A 21,585-nucleotide genomic window follows, 5' to 3' on the forward strand; every position below is an offset into this window, starting at 1 on the left:
AAAATGGCAGGCAAAGGCTTGTGAAAACCTGTTTTTAACCCCCTTTTCTCAGGCACGATCCAAGTTCCCCAGCAGCTCCCCCAGCCCTGCGGCATCGCGCTGTACTGCTGCCTGGGAGAGCTGCTGCAGCTTAACCTGGGAACAGGAGAAGGAGATGGTGCCTCTCCATGAGGTCCAGAGGAAATCAGATCCAGCCTGACAACAGTGAGACCCTGCCTGCAATTCCCAGCTCACTCTCAACCCCTGGAAAATACAGGGGATTGATCACCTGCCTGGGTCACATCAAGCAGTTCCACTCAGGCATACAGAGATGTGCCCAGCTGTGGGGCAAGACCCTGCTACAGTGATGGAATAACCAACAGCAGAACCATGGCCCGAGTTCCTGCTGCTCAAACACAGCCTCCTGCAAAGCAGCAGGTACCACCCGACTTCTTACAAGCAGTGAGCATGGATCTGACCTTGGGAATTACAGCAATCCGCAGCCAGGACTGCAGGCTCCCAGAAACCACGATAAACCAGCAGAATAAAGCAGCTGGTTGGAGTCTGCAGCTGGCCCTGGGTCTCCTGCTCTGCATCTGCATCTGCACCTCCTCCTTGCTCCCTCTGAGCCAAAGGTACAGTCCTTGCTCTTGAAGGCTGGTTTGGCAAGGTCTCTGCCAGCTGAGGGAGGAGGAGGAAGCGGGGGTGTGGGAAGGGGCACTCCCAGAGCACAATCTGTAATTGGGCATCACAGAAATCACAGCTGCAACCACTCTTCAGCCTATTAACACTAATGAATTCGCATGGGATTTTGTTTTGAACAGAAGACACAAACCAGTGATCACATGGGTACTGAGACAAAGCTGGACATCCTCTTGTGAAGATGTTACTTCTCTTTGTTTACCTAAAACCTCAGCTTCTCGTGATTTTTTTTTCATGAATCACAGAATGGTTTGGGTCAGAAGGGATCTTAAAGATCATCTCATTCCAACCCTCCTGCCATCAGTAGAAATGCCACTCACTAGACCAGGTTGCTCCGAGCTCCTTCCAACCTGGCCTTGAATGCTTCCAGCCCTCCTCTCTTTTTTTTTTTTTAAACTCTTCTTATTTAAATTAAATCCCACAAGCAGATAAAGCCAAAATCAGCATTTTCTATTCTGATAAGTAACTGTGCTTTAACAACCTTTATAATGGAGATCAGAGACAATATTTAATAATTCAAAGCTTAGGAAGGCCTGATGGGACAAGGATACATGCTGTCTGTATGGGAAATGGTTATTGCAGCTGGAGGAGGGAGAGGCTAGGGTTACAGTCTGGGGAGCAGGGATGCTGGATTTCATGCTGCAGGCATACTGTGTCACTGAATTCCTCCCTACCTCAGCTCCCAAACTGGAAAAGAAGGTAATGATTCCCCCCTGCACGGGGGGGGGACACAGCTGAGGTTAAGCCCAGGAGTAGTTCAAGGCATGCCCATGGCACTCAGCAAACAACAAATCCTTCTGGAGTAGAACAAACCCTGGCACAAAACCACTGCAAAGCACACCAGCAACCAAGGCTCAGATGGACCAGAGCCAACACAGCATCTTAAATGACAGCACAAAGCCACCCGGGAGCAGGCAGGAGCAGCGTCCTCCAGCACGTGACACCAGGGCATGCCCAGCACCAGAGCCAAGGTGTTCGTCCTCCCCCGCGTAACAGCTCAGGGCAGTTGCAACAGTCCCAAATCCCGTTCCCGGACGGTGGTTTGGCTCCTGACCCAGCGGCAGCAGCCGGTGCGGAGCCCGCGAGCAGACGCCACAGCACGAATTCCCCATCAGGGCATCCTGCTCCTGCCAGAGCTGGGAAGGAGTCACCTTCACTCGGTGGCATCGGAGCCAAATCTCCCCGGCGACTCGTCAGCCGGCTCCGAGATACGCTCGGGCTGTCTGGGAATTATGTCACCGGGCACTCTAAGTACCAAATGGCCCTTTTATGATCCCGCACGCTCCCTCCCACCTCCTCCTTGGCTCGGAGCCTCGCGAGTGGTCTGTGCCGTGCGCTGAGGACACCGACAGCGACAAAAAGCAATGAATGGATAATAGCCAGGTAGTATTTGGAGTTACAGCATCATCAGCCTGCTGCTAAACCAGAGCAGGAGCAGCTCTCCATCCTGGTTGTGTAACCCGGCCTCACAGGACATTCCCTATAATTAGAGGGCCTTTCCCTGCAGTCCCACGGGGGCCATATTCTGAATTCATGAAGGGATGCTCAGAGCTGAGCTTCCTCTCTAGCACATTTTTTCAGTCTTCCCTAGAAACAGCAAAGAGCAAGAGGAAGCAGGAAGGAGGAGAAAAAAAAATTTAATTAATCTCCATTTAATTCCTGCTGCCTGTTAGCAAATGGAATGTAAGTGAGCAACCCCATCAGGTCTGTGCTTACCTCCCTGGGTTCTACCAGCCCCCTGTGTTACCCAGGTGGGGTTCACATCCCACTGGCCCACTGCAGCCAGAAAGGGAATGCTGTCACAGGTCAGGTTTGGCTCTGGCCACTTTTCCCAATACATCCCACAGGGATGTGGCAGCAGACTAAAGAGTCGCAGATGGGGAGGCAATTCATGAGCTTCATTAGTTCCTCTGGGGTTTTTAACAGCCATCAGCTCCCATGTGGGGAAGAGCCAGAAGAGGAGGGCTAGGGAGAACTGAACTCCCCTTGGAGGTTCAGCCTGTTTCTCTACAGTGGGCTGGGATTTGGGCAGGTACTCTCTGCCAAGCACACACCCACAGCAGGCTGTTTGCTCTGCAGAGCATTTGCAAAGAGGGGCAGCAAAAAAGGCAAGTTTGATGGAGGTGCTCCCCAAGTTCTTGCACATGGATGGGTCAAGTCCAGGCAATGTTAAGCCCTGAAGGACTAGCAGGTCTCCTAGATCTGGCTTTTCCAAAGCACAGGGTTAAGATCTGAGGTTGGGATATGTCTCACCCACTCCTAGATGTTTACAGTAAAACAGTCCCATTCATTTGCCTTATTCAGAGACTCTCATTACCTTTCCCTATACTCAAAACTTCAAATCATTCCCTCCATCCTAAGGCTGGTTAAACCTTCACCAATTTAAGTTTCAGATCTACATGGTGTTAAATCTGACAGAGGAAGCTGTGGCTGCCCCATCCCGGGAAATGTTTAAGGCCAGGTTGGACAGAGCTTGGAGCAACCTGATCTAGTGGAAGGTGTCCCTTTCCATGGAAGGGAGGGTGGAATGAGATGAGGTTTAAGGTCCCTTCCAACCCAATTCTACGATTTTGTTTATCACAGACTTAGATGGGAGATCTACTGATTCCCAGACTAACCCTCAGCAGCTCACTCTGTGCCATTTAGCACGACTCGAGATGCTCCCACCACCCACAAACACGCATCAGGGAGTGCAGAAGGGACAGCTCAGAGAAGGTTTCAAATTATATCTGATTTCTGCTGCAGAAAAGAAAAACATCAGCAGCAACAAAAGGTCAGTGCAGAAATTCTTCCTACCCCTCATTAGCTGATATGATTAGCGAGAAGCTGCTAATTAGGGATAGCATTAAAAACATTTAGATGTTTAAAGACAAAAATGTGGAGAAGAAAAATTGAATGCAAAATTCTCATAAATTACAAAGAGCTCAGGAAATTCCCTTTCTCTTTAGGTCTATTTCCTTCCTTACAGGAATAGCCATAACTAAGAAAAAGACAACCACAGTGATGTGCATCCACTACCCACAAGAACCAAACCACGAGGTCACATTAACCAAGTTTCTCTAATGCTGATACAGATTAAATGCTTCATTCCCTCAGGCTGTGGAAACAGAGCCCTCATGAAGTGCCAGCAATTGAGTTCAAGACATAATGACATGAGGACTTGTCCCTCTGGCTCAGGGTGATGCTTAATTGGGTGTGAAGTCAGCTTTTGGATGCACGTTGCCATCAGCACACTGGCTTCTCTGCAGCTCCCCAGAGAGGTGCTATGTGACGGGCTCTCCTTCACCCCCAAATTCACATGCAGCAAGGCAGCTTTCTGCAAGGCCACCACACAACCATGCCTGTGAAAAGGCCCATCCTGGGAAAAATGACACAACGAAATTCCTGCAAACCTGGCAGCTCCAGCACTGGCAGTGTCTCCGAGGAGCCCCTCCACATTTGCCCATGGCACCTCCAGTCCCTGCTCTAATACCAACGGGGAATTACAACCACTCAGTATCTCACCTCTCCTAAGTAAGAAAAACCACAATGATCAAAAACCCAACAGCATCAGCAAATCAACCTCTGGGGAGGAAAGAGGTTACAAATCACACCTACCCCTCTGTCATGAGCCACTGTAGAGCAAGAGATGCTCCTGGACAGGGACACCCAGCCCTCTGCATCCCTATGAGCTCTCCCAGCAGCTGTAACACCCCGAGGTGGACAAATGTCCCATGCAAGCTCCTACCCATGCTCAAAATGGCCATGCTCCTTCAGCCAGGAGAGACAGGATCAGCAGCACGAACCTTCCAAGTGATGGATCCAGTTTGAGGGTTGGTTTTGCTGCTCATTCAAGCCAGGAGTCTTTATATAGAGTCAGGGCAGGATCCAAAAGCGGAAGAGAGACACCCACTCCCGGGGAGTGTAACACACACACTGAAATAAATAGCTCCCTGCCTAAGGAGATGACTCAGGAATCTCACTAGTCCTCAAAGCACGAATTATTGCTAATAAACCCCAGAAAACTTGGAGGAAGGCCCAGCAAGGGGTTAACTGGACATGACGTGGCATTTCCAGCCTTGCCAGACATGGAGGAAAAGGAAGGATGAGTAACCACAGAAAAAAAACAATGTCCAACATTGATGCAATGGGCACACCAGCCTAAGCCCTTCCTGCAGTCTACCAGCCTCAAGACCAATGAGTTGACCTCGTTATTGGGGGAGCTTTTGTTTTTCACTGCCCCACGTGGAAGCACTCAGGCTTAACCACCATATGGCTTGGAGTGGCAGGAGGCAACACAGCCTCACTCCCTGTTTGTCCAGCTATAATATACAGATATTTATATTTACCTCTTTTGCTCCCCTCTTGAGTGAAAGATGGAGTGCTCTTACATCCCTTATTACATTCTTCAGATCAGGTAACGAACCTCCCAGCAAGCATAAACTCAATTAATGGCCACTTTGAGACTCTGAGTTGTGCAAAAGCCCATAAACATGCAGGAGAAAGTCTCCCAGTGCTGTCATTTTGCTGCCACATATAACACTCGAACGGGAGAAAGTCAATAAGACCCATGCACAGCCCTCTACGTGCTGCATCTGTAATGAACAGTGAGATCACAGCAAACTGCCCCGCTGTGGGTGATCCATGTCCCTGGGAAGATGTGCCACCCTCATCCTCCCAGCCCAGCATTAACTCTGCTGAGATCTTCAGACCATGGGATTTCCCACTGAGATGGGCTGCCCCATGTCTCTGACAGTCTGCTGTAGCCAAAGCCAACCCCAACTTCCTCTGCAAACCCAAGGAGCACGAATAGAAACCAACCCACCAATTCAAAAGCAAATAAGGTGACAGGAAATACTGTTAAAAAGAAAAGTGGAGCAAAGATAACATTTACCAGCAATGCCCCAACTACTTTATGCCTTTCATCTGTCTTGACTGTTCAATACACCAAGTCTTAAAGCATGGACTGGCTCTCTTTGACTTGATGCACAAAACAGAGGCTTGTAGACTTCTACTTCCATTAGGGGTGCTTACACACTGATGTAATATTAACAGAGTATTATTTTCTTCCTTCAATTTATTTTAACTATTCTTTGACTGAATTTTTTCTTTTGCACCCCATATTAATTTTTCCCATCACATCAAACCAGAGCTGCAAGAAACACACACAGCAGGTACCCAGACACTCACACAAGAGACAGAAGAGGGGTATGTACACGAGTCACCTGTGAGTCAGGATTTCTGCTAGCTAATTTTTTTTTTTTTCCTGGGCATCATAATAACTTCATAGAGAGTGACAGCCCAGCTGTGTTAGGATTGCCTGCCCTGCTGTGCTCATCCACTGCAGTGCGTGACAGCAGTTCCACTGCCACCCCAGCCATATTTTGCTGTGACACTGTCACCTCCCCAGGCTGGCAGAGCTCTAAATGAGAAAGCAGGACTTCCAGGCAGATCAGTGTTTGTTTACAAATGAGGAGTTTGTGAATCTCTGGGAAAGACCCTCCGGAAGGCAAAATCTCTGCCTCTTTCAATTCCATCCTGAAGAGACCAAGCACCAGCCACGATGGATTGCCCGGATCCTCAGACAGAAAGAAGTTGCCTCCTAACTCAGTCATTCCCTCTGCCTGTCCTCTTGTTTCTTTTCCCTGTCCTACCCTCCCACAGGAGGCATTAAAAAAGGAGGATCTCTGAATGGGGACTGACCACCGGGTGCTCCCCTCCAAGAGCCAAAACACAACTGGAGCTGCTTAGGAACTACACTCGGTACTAGCAAGGCTTGATTACTTCCTGATTTCCCCTGAGTCTTGGGTTGCAGGTCTACAAGAGCTGATCAGGGTTTGCTACAATGGTTCCTTTCTCAAAACCACTTCTCAAATGTGGCTGAGTAAACGTGGATGTCAGATCCTGGTCATCCCATTTCAGTGTGGATCAGCCTCATCTCTCACCTTGACCTTACCTGGCGAGGTGTCCACAGTGTAGTTCTGGCTCTGAACACCGAAGTTCCTACTGGGGCTGGAGGAAGGAGGTGGGAGATGCCTCAACTCACTCCAGTTTTCAGTTGGAAATCATGCCAGGCTCTGTCTTCTGTCCTCCTTGTCTGGACTCATCCCAACCAACTCTCCCCTAAGGTGTGCAAGGGAACTTAGGCTCCCTCTGCCATCAGCAGAGACCATTGGGCACCTCCAGAAGGCAAACCTGCCCACATTATCCTGCACTGAGTCTCCTATGGGATTTCCATAGGATTTTCAAAGGAATCCAGCTTGTATCTGAGCATCACCAAATTCAAGCTGAAAGCTCACTCCACCTGAAATGACTGGACGTTTTAAGTCCCCAAACAAACCAAGTGACTGCTCAGTCACAGCACTTGCAAAGCCAAGGCTGCTGCTGCACCCAGCAGCCCCAGTGACTCTGATGGAGTTTTAAATCACCTCCCTAGAGCAGCAAGAGCAAGTGGTGAGAAGATTTCAGAGGTGTTCTTGCTTCTCACGCCTTGGAAAAGGCTGTCCTTTGACATCCAATCCACTAAAAAAAGTTACTGGATGGATGTTTACCAACACCAAAGCTTTCCACACATCTAAAAAGTACATTAAGAGGCTGGAGTGATGCCCAAGAGAGACCAGAGAGTTCTGGAGGAATGCTCTGCACTCCCTCAGTTATTGACAGGTAGACTGTCAAGCCCCAGGGCTGTAATAAAGCAGCTCTCGCCATCCCAGCCAGTGCCTTGGGAGAGATGCTCCCCATCAAACACTGTGAGTAATTATTTCAGTGCTTTAGAATAATTGCACATGACGCCCCCAAAACACCTCCACTGTAAGTGTCACAGGAGGCTGCATTTGCAGTTTACCCAGGAGAAGGCCAGGAGAACCAAGTGGGGAGCTGAGGTCACAGCAGACGAGCTGAACAAGTCGGATCAAGTGTCACACAACTTGTTTTTACTGGAGAAAATTTACATTTTTCTTTCAATATGGGTAGATGGGCACATCCACCAAGGGGCCACACTTAAATACCTACTCCTGCAGTCCAAGTGGGGCCATCTTTTGCCAGAGGTGACTGTCAGAATAGCCTAAGAGGTTTTTTTTTTTTTTGTCTTGCAACCTGATTAGGAGCCATTTAAATGTACAGTGGTGAAGGACCCAGCTGCACCAGCCAAACCACTGTGTTCACTGTCCTTCTGCACTACCTGGTTTTGCTGTCATGTGCTCACTAGTCAGATCAGCTTTCATCACAGGTCCCATCTAAAAACATTCAGGACACTCAGTATAGACCACCACAACAATCTGTTTTTGCAACATGGTTCCTTTTGAACCATTATTGCATTAAATATTGGACAAATATTGCATTATTCTGAAGCAATGTGTGATGCTGGAGACTGCTCTGATGCACTGGGAACAGAGACCTCACACCAACAGGGACAGGCCACAGACAAAGTTTAATCCTTTGTAGGAATCACTCCCCACCTTTCTCAGCTCTCCTCTATCTGTTCCACAGGACATCACATAGCAGGAAAAAGGACTGGCACATCTCCCCATCACCACAACCTAAAGAGGAATCTGTTCCTCAAGAACTAAGAAACCAGCTAAGCATTTGGGCTGCCTTAACAGGGATTATGAAGGGCTAAGTGTTTGCTACTTAAATCCCGTAAGTCAAACACTAAACTCAGGTGTTTTTATCGTTGTAAGCACCATTGGTGCCTAACTGACAGGCAAACCCTCTGCCCTGCCAAAGGAACCACAATTTCTTACCCTACTGATGTCCCTTCCTTCTGCTGCAATGCAAAAAAAATCAAGAAACCTGATTTTTGCTAACTGCATCTCTCAGCAGTGCCCATCTTCCCTTTAGTATATGATTTAGGGCTTGCTTTTCGGGTTATTTCCTCTTATAATAAATAATAAATTGAGCTATAGCAAGACTCATCTGGTTGAGTGAGGTTTGTGCAGCACCAAAAGGAGGTCACCCAGGGGATCAGCTTGTTTTTCATTTCCTTAATGTCAGTGTGGGGTGAGTGTGACGCCTGGAACGTGACACATTAGAGCGACTGAAATCAGGTTGCTCCCACCAAGCTCTGACTAAGCTGGGGAGGAGCTCGTGAGGCTTCACACCGTGAAGGTCCCCCTGGCCCCTCAGGAGGACACAACCACTCGGCTGAGGGCACCAGCCCTGCAGGTCAAAGCCCAGCACATCCATGAAGCTCAGCACCGGTGCGAGATCTGTGCTGGCTCCTTCACCCCAAGTACTCAACTAAGAGGTGGGAAGGAGAATCCAGGAGGTCCCTGTATGTCACTGGAGGATGGGCTGAGTTTGGTGGCATTGTACCTGCCCGCAATAACACTGTGGGTGAGGGCTTGCCATGAACCACCCCACTCCTCAGAGTTTTGAGACTGTCAAACTACTTTTACCCCAAAATTCTGATGTGAGAGGTTATCTGGGAATGGATCTGTGTGAAATAACCACGTTCTCATCAGACTCCGAGGAGAGGAAGGAGTAACAAAAGAGGCCACCCTTGCACTGAGAAACCCTGGACCTCCAGGGAAGCAACTGCATCCACTCCCCATGCTCCCACTGTGCCAACTGTGGCCATGCCAGGATGCAGCATGGGCAGGAGACTCTCTGAAGAGAGAGGTGGCTTGTGGCTGGGTTAAAAGGGAAGAACAAATGGGATGGGGATGGTACAAGGAAATTTTAAGAGAATTAGACAGAGAGGAAATGTTCTTCCTTATTATAATTTAAGTCCGTGCACTTGCTTAATTAACTGAATGTATGGTGCACAGTATGCAGATAAAAAATGCACCCAAACTATTTTTAACACAGTTAAAAAGGCGCATTAGGGTTCTAAATTCTAAATAGGAAATGCAAGAATTATTTTGGTTCCTGAGGACACAGCTTTAAAAGTGCCTGAATCCAGGATGTTTTCTTGCCACTGCCCCAAATCCAGGCCCCTCCTCTTCAGAGGCCAAGTATGAGCAGCTCACCCACAGATCAGCAAATGGGCTTCCAGACACATCAGGCTCTGGAGGTGCCCACTGCAAGTACCTTGCTTAGACTGGCCCAGAACACAGTGGTCCCTCCTGAAATAAAATCACTTTCAAGTATTGCAGCCCTTCCAACTCAGCACCTCTGAGCACAGGACAGGTTACAGTAACCAAGGTAAAAGGGATAGAAGGAGGAAAAAAACAGATTATTCAAAGAAATAAAATCAAATCATTTTGGAAGCCAGCTGCTTCCTTGTGCACAAAACTGCCTCAAGATCCGAGTGCTGCTGCATCCCTCAAAAATCCTGATCTGCTATTTAGACACAGCTCAACTTTTCAAGTTTCAGCTCAGCCTTGAACAGAATGAGGCCACGTGCTGCATCATTAAGGATCTGCCAAAAAAAAAAAGGGTGGGGGGAGGAATAAAAAAGAAAGATGATGAAAGAAATACTGGAATACCGAGAGATGATGAGATAGGGGAACCAGAGTCCACCTCCAGCCACACTCAAAAATGGGGCCCACCAGGCTCAGCTGTCCATGGGGCAATGCAAAATATATATTACATATGATCTGTATACACACAGCTCCCATGAGCAGGTCACCCAGTTGTGTCAGTGTAGGAAGAGCTTTTAAGTATAAAAATGCATCCTAACACAAAAATATAAAACTGTACTTTTGCTCACAGCACTTTTAGAGAGGTAACATTTGAGATGAGACCATGTTAATGAGTTGGAGTTGAGGGTGAGGAGGGAAACGGGGGAGTTTCCCTGGTTTGAATTTCCCTGGTTCCTTGTGCATGAAATGGTGTGGAAGGGAATGAGTGACAACAGAAAGAGGTGGGGGAATGAAATCAGATGGATTGGATCTGGGATGCAACATTGGAAATAAATGCAACCTGCACGGGTATCTCAAGGCAGAGCATCGATCACTTGGTGCAGAACCTACCTGGGAGATGGGCCTCTGCAGACAGGCATTTGTCGGAGGTACTGACCCAGAGGCACCTCTCATATTTGTTAAAGCATCTCCATGCTGGGAGAGTCCCTACAGTTTGTGTTCTGGCATTGGGTGCAGGGAGCAGCACAGTGGCCTCGGAGCAGCTCCACACCTAGAAACGCAGCTGGGTCTATAAGCATCTCTACAAGCTAAAAACCCAGCCTTGCACGGTCACAAACTCATTCACACTGGAAATAGCTCCTAAAGCTTCCTGCAAGAAAGTCCCTGTGAGCAGCAGGAGCAGAGAAATAGGGGTGCTGGCAGGTGGGGTTGGGGTGGGGTTCTGACTGAGCCCAAGACAGTAGCAGAACAAGGCACCCTCATCCACAGTCTTTTTCAGGACTCCCATTCCTGCAGCATGGGAGCTAAAGGTGCTTTTGTGCTCAAGGCTTTGGCACAAAATGGGGTTTGGGGCAGGAGGAGACAGAATGACCCCAATAGCACAGGTAGGGCACTGCACCGGCCATCGGGACATCTGGATGGTTCCAGCTCTTCCATACAAACTTTATGACCTTGAGCCAGTCTCATCATCCTCCCATATCTTCAAATATGCAGCAACTAAGCTTTTTATCTGTCCTGGCTGGCTGGCTTAGAGACTCCCAGTTACAGAAACCCAGGAAAGCCCCTCCCTGCCCCATTCCAACACTCACAGACCTGACACAGGCCATGTCAGACTCACCCGGGCAGCAAAGGCTGATAACTGGTGCATGAGCTTATCCTGGGGACTTTGTATGAAGTTTACCAAATCCTTCAGCTCTTTAAATAACAAAACAGAAACTGCCAAGGCTAAACCTATCGTAGGTACAGTTCAGAAGACTGGAATTCATATAACTTCCCAATAGACCATAAAAAAAATAATTATATCACCAATGCTTCACAGACGTTGGGGCAATTCCCACTCCAGCCCTGAATTCAGCCTTTCTTTCCCAGCAGGTGCATGGGTGGGGATGGTTTTCAATGGCTCCATGTGTTGTCACAGCAGACTCAAGTAGAGTCACGAGCCCAGAAGAAACACAGCTGCTTGGGCTGGGAGAACCAATGGGCACCCCAGCTTGGCACTGGGAACAGATCTGTTTGGGGTAACCCTGCTCCTGCCCTGGGAGCACTCCTGGCTGCCCAAGCAGAGAGCCAAATAGGTCAGAAGTTAAGATACAGTAGCTGAAGAAGCCAAAGTTTTTTATAAAGCTCTTACAGTCAGGGCTACCCCTGCTGCTTGTCATTTGGCTTTCAGCCCCTTCCATCTCTATCACTGCCACCCCAGTGTCCCAAGCTGGGCTCTCACCTGTGTTTCACAGTGTACAGTGCACGTTGCACGACATCCCCATCCCTGGCACACGCACAGGGAAGCTCCCAGCTCACAGCGTGGATGCTCGACCCCTCCACACGATTCTGGAAGGTTTTGTGACACAAACCACCTACAACTCCAGAGGATGGCCAGGAGCATGAAGGATGCTCAGGGTGCCCAGGACTGGACCCATCATAGCTGCAACTGAGCTCCACAGATGCTCTCTCTTCTCCTCTCCTGTTTCCCTTGGGGCACAAGATCCCCCAAGGACCTGAACTTGCAGTAGTGCAAGGAAAAGCTTCCCTTTCCACCCAGCCAGGATCTCACCTCTCCGACCAGTCCCACTAACACCTCCCTGGAAGCCTCAATGTACAATGTACAAAATGGCTGAGGACCAGAAAGCACATCCCAACTCCTTATTTTACAATAGCATAACACCAAAAGGATGGCAGGGGCGGGAAAAAACAGAAAAGGCCCCAAAAATCCTCCTGCCGGGGCTGACAGAGGCCCTGGCCATGATGAAAAACACAGAAACAAAAAAAACCCAAACCAACCATTGACACCAAGGGCATGAGCACCCCAACCTGAGCCCAGGCCTGCAGAAGAGCCTGGTGGGACTGTGGAAAGTCCCAGAGGGAAGGGAGTTGCAGTAACACAGCGATTTATCTTGACCCTTTGCAGTCCTGGGAACAACGGGAAGTCATCTGCTCTCCTATGCAGCAATGCCTCAGAGATGGGCATCCTTCTGCCAAAGGAGGGTCAACTGGGCCATTTCTGCCTAAAACCCGGTGCCGGGGGGGAGATGTGCACCCAGGGATGCTCCTTTGTTTACCGCTCGGCTCTGTGCAGGCAGGGAGCCCCAGACACTGATTAGCATTTCTTTCTAGACACATCTCCACTTCAGCCGCTTCCCACGGGGGGACAAGAAATACCTCCAGAACCCTGAGCAGAGCCCCAGAACCAAACGCATCCCCAAACCCTCCTCAGCCACCCAACGTGCAAAGATGGGGCCGGGGAGGGGAAAGGATGCTGGGGCGGGGGGAGGGGGGGGAGGAGAGACAGTGCCTGAGCAGAGCTTTTTGTTCCTCTGCTCTCAGCATTGCTATGGTGATTTCAAGCAAGACGGAGGAACAGTCGCTACCCGTCACTCCCGCTGCTCCAGCCCCCTGCACCGACCGCATGAGCAGCCCCTTCCCCCGCAAGCAGGAGCGGGCAGGGGGAACAGGGTGCATCGCACCTTTCCGAGGAGCCACCCGCCAGCTCTGCAGGGGCAGCTTCTCCCCCCCACCTCCCTCCCCGCATGGAGATCGCCGCCTCCCGCCCCGTCCCCGGGCACCGCCTGGGCTGGGGCGAGGGATGCAGGATGCGGGATGAGGGATGCGGGATGCAGCGGCGGCCCGGTCCAGCAGCCCGACTGCTCTGGAGCGGGGGAGAGGCTCAGCCTCCGCCCCCCGCAGCATCCCCCGGGGCTCCCCAGCCAGCCCTGGCACCCGGCATCCCCTCCCCGCACCCGCTCTGCAGCTGGAGCATCCTCCCTCCTCGGCGCATTTGGGGGGCTGGGAGGGGTGGAGGAGGGCAGACCGAGCAGAGGGGGAGTCTCTGCCATCAGGTTTGCCCCCCACCCTTTTTTACTCACACGTATGCGTGGTAAATGAAAGCCCATCCCCGCGGTCTCTCCAGCACATTGTAGAGGAAATTCTGCAGCTTGCGGTAAAAAGCATTCCTTTTGGGGGGCTTCCCGCTGCCCGAGACCCCGGAGCGGGGCTTGCTGAGGATGCTGCCCCGCTTGGAGCTCTCGGAGCCGGCGATGAGCAGCGCTCCGTCCCGGCTGGAGTCCGGGGCGCCCGGGTCCAGCCCCACGAAGCCCACCTTGAGCTTCTTCTCCGCGGCGGGGCCCGGGTAGACGCCTCCGTTGCGGGATTTCTGCACCATGGTGGCGGCGGGGGGGAGGGCGGCGGGGCCGGGGGCGGCGGGGGGCTCCGGCGGGGGGCTCCGCCCGCGCTCCCCGCCGCTGCTCCGCACCCGGCGCAGCCGAAGCCGCAGGAGCCGCTGCAATCGGCTCCGCCAGCGCCGCCCCGCCGCCGCCCGCCCCCTTAACCCTTGGCATCCCCCGCCGGCGGCAGCATCTCACGCTCCCCCCCCCTCCGCCTCCCAACTCCCCAGAAACCCGGGTTTGCCACCTGGGTTTTCCCCTCCCCAGCCAAAAGAAGAAAAAGCGGCTCCGGCCGTTCCCCACCAAGAAAATCAGGATCTGGCATTGTTCCCCAAAATGCGTTGTTTCCCCCTCCAGCATCCCCCTCTCAATTTAAGGTCCGACATCTTCCCCCAGCACAGTGTCCAGCGTCCCCTTCCCAAATCAGGCTATGGGATCCCCCCAAAAATCACCAAGGAGTGGGCTCCTTCTGCAAGAGCCCCATGGGAAGGGCTGGGCAGCACCCTGCCCATGGGATGTCCATCCCCGTGGATTCGATGTGGCCCCTCTGGCAGCGGGTGCAGACATTGCTGCAGCTTCCCAGGAAGGACTCAATCCATGTCCCATCTCCACTTGGCCACTCGGCCACCAGACCTGCTCACCCTCACCACAAATCCCGATGTGCAAAGTCATTCCCTTTCTCCACACTTCCTGAAGGTTCAACCTACCACCTTAGGACTTGAAAACCTAAATTTTCAGCTTCCTTTATGCCCTGAAGCTGCACCATGATGGGGTGGGGTCACCGAGTTACCCAGGGACCAAGCTCTCAGCATAGAATGCCCATCTGCAGATGTGCTGACCCAAATCAGCTCTTTAACACCCCACTGCTTATGGTCCAGCTGCACCATTTCCTCTCCATGGCTGGTTCTGCCCCAAGCAATACTTCCTCCTGACCTTCCCACCTTCACAGGACTCAGGAGAAGAGAAATAGGCTGCAGAAGCCTGAGGTAGGGCAGAGATACCTGCCCCACACAGTTATCCTCCACGGAAAGAGTTCATTGCACTGCAGTGGGAAGACCTGCAATCAAATAAGATCAAGCCCAGCATCATCAATTCCTATGCAGTGACTTTTCTATCCCTTACAACCCAACAAGTCACAGATAATTTCTGAACTGCACACCTCTGCATGTTCTTTGTAAGTAAACAAGGCTTTAGGACAAGATTGGTTTTTTTGTACATGAATTGCAAGCTCAGATGAGCTGCTCCTTTCATCACAAATACCTCAGCACAATATTCATGGAGAAGCAGCAAAATGGTTGCCCTCAGTTTCCTGGCTGCAGGAACCATCCAGGGCTGTGTTTCATTCCCTCTCTTAGCAGAGTCAGCAGTTGGGAAACCAATCCTGCCACTCTGTATTGTTGCCAGCTTTTCCTGAAATTCATATTTAAATGAGAAAATCAACATGACCTTCCAGAGTGCACTTCTCAAGTCCTGGCTTTTTGATCCTCTCCTAATTCATGAGGAGAATCCCAGTGACAACTAATGGACAAGAGGAGAGTTGAGATTAAAGCTGCTGCCTCTCACTCCCCAACCCCTACCATGAACGTTAAGAGCAGGGCCAGTGAGGAGAAGCTCTACATTTTTTATGAACTGTATGTTTCCTGTGACCCATATTCTCTCCAACACATGGCTCAAAGAGAAGCCATCTCTGCAAGGCAGGCAGAAAACTAAAGCTGGGTTAAATACTGGAAAAACAGATCTGCAAGTATGTCAGCGAATAAATTACTCAATTCAATGAGGGGCCATTCTATTCATTATTTGTGAACACTAGTAAGATCATTAGTGTTCTTTAATAGGGTGGCCAATTACAAATGTGCCTGGCACTAATGTACAAAGTGCATTATTATAGATCCAGTGACGCAGTCCCAAAGCAGGAAATATCCCCCTCCATAAAAAGGCCAACAACAAACAGAGGAAGCAATTTTCAATTAACAAATTCAAGATTACTAATAGTCTGTGAGCCCTAAAGAAGAATCTAAATTCAACGCACTCCTCTTTGCCTAATTAGTTGGTCATTTGCGATGTCTCACTGCAGCACAGCTTTGGGTATCCTTTATCTCTGAGACCACCAAAAATCAGGAGTGGGAAAGGTAAGGGGTGGGATTTCACCCTTCCCAAGGCATGGATGGGCTGAGGAAAGACATGCTGTGTTTGTAGGCACTGTCAGGGATTGTTGCATCACTCGGGAGGGAAGCAAAACCTCAAAGACAAGCAAGGTCTTGTGAGCAAGTGGCATCAAGGATTGCCTCCTTATGTAAGCAGAGCAGTCCTTGGGAGGTAGAAAAGGCCTGAAATTGGGGATGAGGACCTGCTGTAGCCTCGCCCCTTCTTTCTCTTCACCTTGGACTCTTAGGGCGCCTCTAACTCCTTCTCTATGGATAATATTCCCTGAGCTGGCAATGCAAGTTGTAGTTGAGTGTTCAGAAGCACATGATTGGGACCCCAAGCACGTGGCTTTCCACTTTCCGCCCCCACACGCCACTCCAGCAGCTCACAGGAGCTCTCCCTTGCTCCAGTCTGCACAGTGCCTGGTGAGCTGTGGCCCTGAGAGGAGCAGCAGTCTCATGGGAACAACTGGAACACAATCATAAATCGAGCTGTGATGTCCAGCACAGAGCCCGCAGCAGGTAATTTTGGAGATGAAGTCAGTTGTGTTGTCACTTCTGCTGGGTGGCAGAAGACAGGACACAGCCATTAACACTGGGAATTAATGAGGTATATAAAAGCAGTACTGAGAAGGTGCTTTTATTTGATCCAAGGACATTTTGTCTCCACAAACAAACAGAATTACTGAGTCAGTCCTTTACTTTCAACACTAGTGATGGCTTCAGAACACAAACACCATGGCAGATAGCTTAGACCCTGAAGGTCTAAGGATGAAATCCATCAATCCATATTAAGATACAGAAAGTCCATGCTCTGTCCCCTGGCAATTTTTGAGACATAGTAAGAAGTGACTGGTGTGAAACATGTAGAATGACTCCAGGGATAAATTTCTGCTTGAAACACTGAACGAGAGCCCTTTCTCCATCCCCACCCAGCTGGTGGTTTGTGTGAACTGTGCTACCCGTAGCCTGGGTTTTGTCACTCACAGCTTTCTTCCAGAGCTATTTTCAAACCCTTAAGCAGATGGTTTTACCTCCCCTTGTACAGGATGCTGCAACATCCCAGCAACACTAACCTGCCAAGGGAAAAGACATGAACAGCTCGGTCTTTCTGCACCCAGTGTCCCCCCATCTCCTTCTGCTTCAGCTACCCCTCGCCTCCCACCACCTCATCCTCTTCTCTGAGCAGAAAACAGCCTCCAAGAGCCCATGACTGTTGATTATTCATGTGCCTTACTTGCTTGGCTAAAAGGGACTCCTTCCAACACATGCCAAATCATTTTTGGGTTTGAAACCAGCAGCCCTGACCCAAGAGAGGTTGGTTCATACAAGGAACTCCACCTGGAAGGTGGTGCTTCTTCAGAATAAAGTGGAGCCCACAGGGGGGAAAAAAACTGTAAAAAAGATAATTCATGTGCACAAATGGAGAAATCTACAGATTTCCAAAGGAGAAAGGTGAATATGACAAGGGGATACACACTTCTGGCTAGAACAGAAGGCAATGCTCAGTGAAGGCTTCAGCATTTGGGATGGGGAGATTTGGGCACAGCTTAATTTTCTTTAAAATTAGAAGCCTAAACAGATAGTGGCTCCCCAGTGACTCCTCCTTCTCCCTCCAAAGGAGATTTTAAGCTGTATTCTCATCTTTACTAGGCATAGGAAAAGATGCCCATGAGAGGCCACCCCTCCCTGCCACTAAAAATCTTCAATCAGAATTTGCAAGAAACACGCTGACAAGAAGCCAGGCTTCCTTCATCCTGCTGCTGACAGAGCTGCTTATTTTATATTACATATTTATTGAATGCAAAATTTCTGTACCACCATCCATCTTCCTGTTCTTAGACAGCACTGACCTCCTTGGAGGCTGTACCAGAAAAACCCAGGACAAATCCTGCTGTATGAGATCAGCTTGAGGTGCAGCTGGAAGTGTCTGACTGTATGAACAGAAATCTCCCCAAGTTACACTGAATTCACCTGGAAGGGAGACACGTGCACTCCATTCTTAACTAGGAAGTTTATATTCCTCCTTTCTAAGAGTGATAAAAATTGTTGAGCTCTAAGTATTAATTTGTGCTGTGGAGGCCTCACTGTAAGGAAAACCAGTTTCTGGAAAGATCAGCTACTTGACTGGGCATGTGGAAGGAGAAGCAAGTGGAAAAAAGCAAAGTTGGGGTGAATTCTCTTGAGTTAAACTGGATTACACTCAGAGCACCCACAAAGCTGAAAATAAGCCCCTTGGTCACACAGGGACTGGTGCCCACCCTATTTCCCCTGTCACCTTTTTACCACTTTGCTTCTGCCCCACTCAGCCTCCTATAGATTATTCCCCTGGCAAATTCCCCACTGACCAGGTCTCCTTCCCCATCTCTACTCTCCACGCTTCCATCATCAGCCTCCAGCTCCGTCTCCTGCCCTCACCTCCTCTGAGACCACGTGTAATTCCCTTTCTTCATTTATACTTGTTACCTTGAAGGTATTTTTAGCCCATGACCACGTTGCCCCTGAGCCTTCCTTTTCCCAGACTCTGTAAATTTAGCTCTCTTAGTCATTCCTCATGTCTCCCAGCGCTCACATTCTTCCTCCTGACCTCCTTGGTTTTCTGCCTCCTCCTGCACCCACAAGGACCAAAGCCACGCCATCAAAGTTCCATCACCTCTGTGCTCTTAGACCTCACTCCCTGAGATAAGGCTGCTCCAGGACCTCCTCCCATACCCTGAGGGCCACAAGTTCCTTAGGGGTGACCCCTCAGAGATGTGGAAGACTTCCCACCAGCAGCCCCTTTCCAGTGCCTCCAAACCAGCGCTGTGCCCTTCACAAAATACAGCTTATAGCAACAAAACTAACTTGGTCTCACCTAGGAGCTCTTCCAGCCTCGCCAGGTTTCAGAGCTTGGAGTCCAGCTCAGGACTGGCTCTGCTCCCAGTAAAACACCTCCCAGGATCATAAGTGCATCCTGGCTGGGACCCAGTCCCACAAAGCCCATTAGGTGCTTTGTTCCCATTCAAGCACCTGCCTCCCATCAACTTCAAAGCTGAATTGAAACCTGCATGAATATTTAGGGACTGGAGGTTGTCATCAGAAAGAAATAAGCCCATACTGAAATAGCTGATTCTGACACATCATCTCTGAGAGGAGGAGCACAGCAGATTCCTCTGTGCTTTATCCTGCTGTGGAGCAGAAACCAACTCGATTAAACAGGATCCAAATGGCCCCAGGTGTCCTGGGTTGGGAGGCACCTTCCAGAGCCTCACCTTGGTAGGTGCTGAGGGCATGAAATGGGGTTTGGGGTGTAGGGGAGACTCCTGCTCTGTTGGGATTACAGCACTTGGGGAGCCGTGCTGGGTCACAGGGGTCTGCGGAGATGAGCCCATCGTGCCCCAGGGATTTGGTATTCCTTAGGGAGGAGCAGTGAAAGGGGGTACAAGGCTCTGGCTGGGAGGTTCCCTGTCAGAAGGAGGGTGGCAGCATGGGAGATGCATGAAGAAAAATTATTTTCTTTTTTCCGTTGCAAAAGCCTTTTTTTCTTTTTTCTTTCTTTTTTTTTTTTCTTTTTTTTTTTTATTCTTTTTCTTTCTTGCTGAAAAGTCAAAATATCCACATTTGGCAAGTTAGACAACCAAACCCAATCACTAAAATACTAAAAAGCTTTAAGGCTAATTATTTTACCTCTTCATTATTGAGAGAGATTAAAAAAAAAACCCTTCCAAATGTAAAATAAACTCTGCTCCCTCACTTTTTTCATTCCAAAATGTTAAAGAACGATTATTAGATTTTGGGTTTAATTAGGAGTGTTGGTTTTGATCCATGTTTCAGGTTAAAGAATGGAAATATTCTGTTGGGAAGCTGCCATGCAGACGTGGCTGTCTCCATGCTCCTGCCTCTGTCACAGCATACCATGTGTCATCTGCAAAGAAAAACTCTTCAAGTAACTAAATTCGTAGTTTCTCTGCACCATGAGCTTTTGCTGCAGGCTTGCTTTAGTCTCTCAGCCTGGACACCTGGGAAATCAAAAGAACATAAAGGGGCAGGGGTTTATGATTTATTTATCTTTAACCTGAGGTCTTGAGGAAAGCTGGTGTATGTGCATCTGCATCTCTCTTCCCTCCTTTAATAACTGCAGAGCTTATGGGCAATTGTTATCTTCCTCATTAAAGATTTGTGGGGACTTTTTAGATGGCTACGAGTGAAAATATGTGATCAAGGAGAGGACAGAAACCCTGAAATCTCCTCACTGCAGGAGATGGTGATGCACCCACACAACTGTGATGGACATCAGAGAACCCACCCATGATTTCTCGAAACATAAATCCACGGGAAAATGCACACACACACACACACACACCCACCCTTTTCTACTGCTCATGAAACTGCTTCTTTGTGGGCTCACTTCGGATCCTGTGAGCCCGTGGGGAGCAGTGGGAGGCTGGGAGCCTCTGTGAAACATCTCTGTGCTGGATAAGGCAGGACGGAGCCAAGGGGCAGGTCCCCTCCAGCAATGCGAATGCTGTGCCTGCAGGACGACTTTCCCTCCCTTCCCTCCCTTCCCTCCTGATTTTCATGCAGGCCTTGTTTTGTTCTTGCAACTTTGTCTCGATCACACTGGTCCAAAGGATGTTCCTGTCCTCTGGGCATCTGGACACTCTGGCTGTGCCCTCAAAACCTCTCATGCAGCATCTCAGTGTGCTCGCCTGCGTGTGCAGGCAGCGGGCAGAGCAGGGGAGGGCGGCTTTAAAAATGAGCTGTCAGCTGGCCACGGCTCAGGCCACCCTGGGAGAGGGAATTCACCTGCACCTGAAGGTGTGGCCAGCCTCAGCCACCCCTCCCTGCCCCTGCTCTCTGCACATTTCCCGTGGTCCCTGTGGAGATCTATGGCTGGTGACAGCACCACAGCATATTGACCTGCAGCAGCACGCTTCCCTCCCAGCAATCGCTCTAATGGGAACCGCCCGGAGCATCCAGGAGGCCAGTGCAGCTCCATTAATCACAGCCACCTCCCGCCTGGCACGAGCCGCCCTTGCTTGTCACCACAGTCCTCCAGGTCAGTGCCGGGGGAGGATTCCACGCTGTGTCCTTAGAGCAGGCTCACATCGCAGAGGATCTTCCCCTCACGCTGATGTCTGAGCTGTGGCAGGGGCTGGCACAGACAACAACCCCCTGCACTCCAGTCCACACCAAAACCCAGGCTCAGAAACTGGTAATGCCAAGTAGCTGCTGTCACACCCACCACCTGCACTCAGAGCTGATATCTGGGGAGCTTCCTCCCTTCTTTCCCCTTCTTGTATCCCTGTCCCAAAGGCTGGCTGCTTCCAAACTCATCACTCTAAGTGCTCGGCAGGCAGGTGCTCGCTGGGGCTGGCTGGGATTGCAGAAAGCATTTAGCAGATATAAGGCATGAGAACAGTGCCAGACACGGGGTGATTACAAATCATCTAAACCAGGCAAAACCAGGCCACCCTAAATTTGTAGACAGCAAAGGAGTGTTTGCGAACAGAGCTGAAATGAGTTATTTGAAGGTGCTGCAGTACCTCTACGTAAAATGTTGGAGCTGTGGCCAAATTATGCCCAAGGCAGGAGACAGGGGGTCTGGTCCAGAGCTGGACC

The 21,585-nt window shown here is 50.0% G+C and overlaps 1 protein-coding gene across 6 annotated transcripts in view; it reads right to left on the reverse strand.

Moving 5' to 3' along the window:
* The window catches only part of KCNQ2 (potassium voltage-gated channel subfamily Q member 2), a 74,940-nt gene extending 61,101 nt beyond the window's left edge, over positions 1–13,839 (reverse strand). For all 6 annotated transcript variants that reach the window (XM_017833239.1, XM_017833236.1, XM_017833238.1 and 3 more), the window contains exon 1: positions 13,544–13,839. In XM_017833239.1, coding sequence (XP_017688728.1) covers positions 13,544–13,839 — 296 coding nt within the window. The remainder of the gene's footprint in view (positions 1–13,543) is intronic.
* Between the last annotated feature and the right edge of the window lie 7,746 nt (positions 13,840–21,585).

This window comes from Lepidothrix coronata, unplaced genomic scaffold (assembly GCF_001604755.1).
Source record: "Lepidothrix coronata isolate B3197 unplaced genomic scaffold, Lepidothrix_coronata-1.0 Scaffold212, whole genome shotgun sequence".
NCBI classification, from domain to species: Eukaryota; Metazoa; Chordata; class Aves; order Passeriformes; family Pipridae; genus Lepidothrix; species Lepidothrix coronata.